A 3,428-nucleotide genomic window follows, 5' to 3' on the forward strand; every position below is an offset into this window, starting at 1 on the left:
AAAAAAATTTTTTCTTAGTCTTATAAACTGGAATGTAAGTTTCATGAGAACAGGAACCTTACCCATTCTGGTTGTTGCTGCATCCCAGAAATTAGAAGAATACCTGGCAAATTTTAGGTTGTCAACAAATCTTTTTTGAATATATTAATTAATGTTCTACTGAGATACCTTTTTGTTCTTTTCTTCCCCTTTTCTTGGTCAGCGCAAGTTATCTTACAGATATGAAATCACACACCATTTCCCAGGGAAATACTGTCTGATCTCCCAGTCTGGGCAAAGCTCTCTTGTTTTTTGTCCTCTCTTGTGACACCCTGTCCTTTTTATTAGCACACACTTTGATACTATTATGTAAAATTAATAGGCATTATACAGTACTATATAATTATTTGATGTCAGTTTTCCATTTAGAAAATAAGATTCATAAGGACAAGGACCAAGTTCTATCTTAATTTCTTATTCACTTCTCCATCTCTAGTGCCTGATCTAGTAAAATGTACAAGGCTAACTTCAAAACACTATTAAAGTATTTTCTAAAAGAGGCCTACATTCCCTCTGCTGTCTTTTAAAAATAGAAGTTATGCTTTGCTACCCTAACATCAAAAATCTCTACAGATGTTTTCTGCTGCTTTTATCCTACAGATTATCTGGTGGATTCATTACAAGATTTCCCAGGGGAGAGGGTTGTTCATGGCCCCCACCCCTGACTAGCTGAATCAGAAAACTCTTAAATTGGAACTCTGGAAGCTGCATTGCAAACAAACTTTGTAATAACTGTTACACTGGTGAATTTGGCTCCCATTCCCTTGGATCATATTTCTGACATTGCTGCTTTATCTCTTTGCACTCCATAAATGTGTAACATTGCTCCATGGCCAGCTTCTCTCCTCATCCCTGATCATGTTGTGTGTGGTTTTTGCTCTCAAGGCTGCATTTTTCTCTCTGGTCATCTGCCCTCCAAGGCCAGCTGGAAGGCCACCCTAGCTGCCTAGTCAAAAACCTCATTAATCTCATCTTTATCTTTCTGGTCATGCTGACCACCCTGACTATAGTGGCCACACACTGTCACAGCTCTCCAGTCCAACTTCAGAGACAGTGAAAAAGAAATAGCCCAGGATTTAGAAAATTTGGAACCAGAAAATCAGAATTTGCTGTTTTTGTGATCTTGAAGACACTGCTTAATTTTTCTTTTCTCTAGATATAATAATATCTGCCCTCCCGTCAGTAATGCGAGGATTAAATGGCATGTTACATCAGGCCAGAACTTTGTAAACTGTAAATGGATGTATAATCATTAATTAAAATTGATAACCTCAATCACCTCATTCTTTATGAAATAGATGGGACTATTTACAAGTGTTGGTATTTAATGGGAAAAGAAATGCTCCTTAGTACTATTTTATTCCTTCTAAAAATTGTTTTCGCTGACATCAAAATGCCCCATACACTGTAGTTCTGATGGAAAGTAAAATCTGACACTTTTAAATCTTTGCATTTTTTATTACTTGTCTACATGGGTTACACAAACTTCCCTTAGTTGGCAGAATAGTTTTCAAGTAATACTAGTAAAAAGGTCTCAAATTGTTCTTTTGATTTTTTTTAAAAGATTTATTTATTTATGCATAGAAGAACTGGGGTTCCGGCTAGAGGTGTGGGGGAATGAGAGAATTCACCAGAGACGGAGCGGTGAGCAGAACAGGCAGATCTACTGAAATACACTGCTAAGGGGAGCAGCGGGAGAGACAGGAGAGATCTGCTGCACCATGTGGGTTGCTCTCTGGCTAGCCAGGGATCAAATTCTGCTACAGAGGCTGCGGATAACTTTACAGTGCTGTGCTTAACCCCTTGAGCCACCAGGGAGGCCCTCAAATTGTTCTTTTTAATACATAGAAATATTAACCTATTAGGTGAAATTATGATATCTGCCTCTGTAATGAAATAAATGATTTCTTCCCTGCAGTCTGTCACCAAACCTATTGACCAGCTCTCAGTTCCTTCTCTCCCTCCACCTCTGCTGGTTTTATCTTACTCAAATCTTTCTTATCCTTAATGTTGATCATTTAATCCCCTCCTGGCTTGTTTAACTGCTTTCATAGGCTGCCTTCCAACTTCTCCTCCACATTGTTGTCCGGGATCAGTAAATTATGTCTCATGGGTCAAAGTCAGCTCACTCTCATTCATTTACATGCTGTCGATGGCTTCTGTGGTGCTACAACTTCAGTACTGAGTAGTTTCAACAGAGACCATAATGGCCTGTATAAGTAGGTTGAAGGCTGGACCCCAAAAAGATATGTCACCTCCAAATCCTTGGAACATGTGCATGTTACCTTATTTGGAAAAGGAACTTTGAGATGTCATGAAATTGAGGCTCTTGAGATGAGCTCATCCTGAATTACCCAGCTAAGCCCTAAATTCAATAATAAATGCCCTTAACAGAGACACACAGAGAAGACACACATGGAGAAGGTGACATGAGACTAAAGGCAAAGACAAAACAATGGAGCCATAAGCCAAGGAAAGCAGGGAATGCCGGGAGCCACCAGAAGCTGGAAGAGGCATGGAGCAGAATCCTTTCTTAGAGCCCCTGGAGTGAGCACACCCCCACCAGCATCTTGATTTTGAACTGCAGCTCTCCAGAATTATGAGAGGATAAATTTCTGCCATTTTAACCATATTTTACCATATTGAGGTGTGATAATTTTTTTTTACAATATTCAGGAAATTAATACAGTATCTAATTCTAAAATATTGACTCTCTGAGTCTTCAAGACAAAGTTTGCCAACCCTTGCTTTAGAGTCATCTTTTCTAAGATACAAATCTAAAGCTCATTCTGGCACTTTTGGATCTACTTCCATTGGTTCTTATGGTCACTTGTCAGATTCCAGAAGCCAAATAATGAAGGGAAATGTGGAGAGCAAATGTGCTTTTCATGAAACCTCAAACTGTGCAGGAGAGAAACTTGTAGTAGTAGATTTCTTAGTCATGTGGCATGGGCTTGCAAAATGATAAAGGCTTTTTTTTCATTTCCTCTCTGACAAGCATTCCAAGGTGTTGTTCCTTCAACTAGACGTGGAAAACCATCAGGACGTTGCTTCAAGGTGTGACATCAAATGCATGCCAACCTTCCAGGACAGGTTTTTGTCCCTTTCAAATGGACAAAAGGTAGGTGAATTTTCTGGTGCTAATCATGAAAAACTTGAAGCTACCACTAAGGAAATGATCTAATTATATTTGCTGGAAACATAACCACTCATCAGCTGTTTAAAATTGTAATTTATTTTTTTACTAAAACAAAAGATCAAGTATGATGACTATACCTAGCTGCCATTTATTATAAGCAACAAAATATTAATTCTACCCTTAAAAAAACAGGAATTACACTGATTACACTTCAGTTCCCTATTTCAGAAAACATTCAAACTTAATAGCA

At 38.4% G+C, this 3,428-nt stretch overlaps 1 protein-coding gene across 1 annotated transcript; it reads left to right on the plus strand.

The window, feature by feature from the left end:
• Positions 1-2,893: 2,893 nt before the first annotated feature.
• On the plus strand, positions 2,894-3,223 carry LOC119235223 (thioredoxin-like). The gene is given in 1 exon segment (XM_037498407.1): positions 2,894-3,223. A coding segment is annotated over 1 exon segment (330 nt).
• Positions 3,224-3,428: the final 205 nt, after the last annotated feature.

Source organism: Talpa occidentalis, unplaced genomic scaffold (genome assembly GCF_014898055.3).
Source record: "Talpa occidentalis isolate TD23 unplaced genomic scaffold, MPIMG_talOcc4v2.1 talOcc4.9, whole genome shotgun sequence".
Classification (NCBI taxonomy): Eukaryota; Metazoa; Chordata; class Mammalia; order Eulipotyphla; family Talpidae; genus Talpa; species Talpa occidentalis.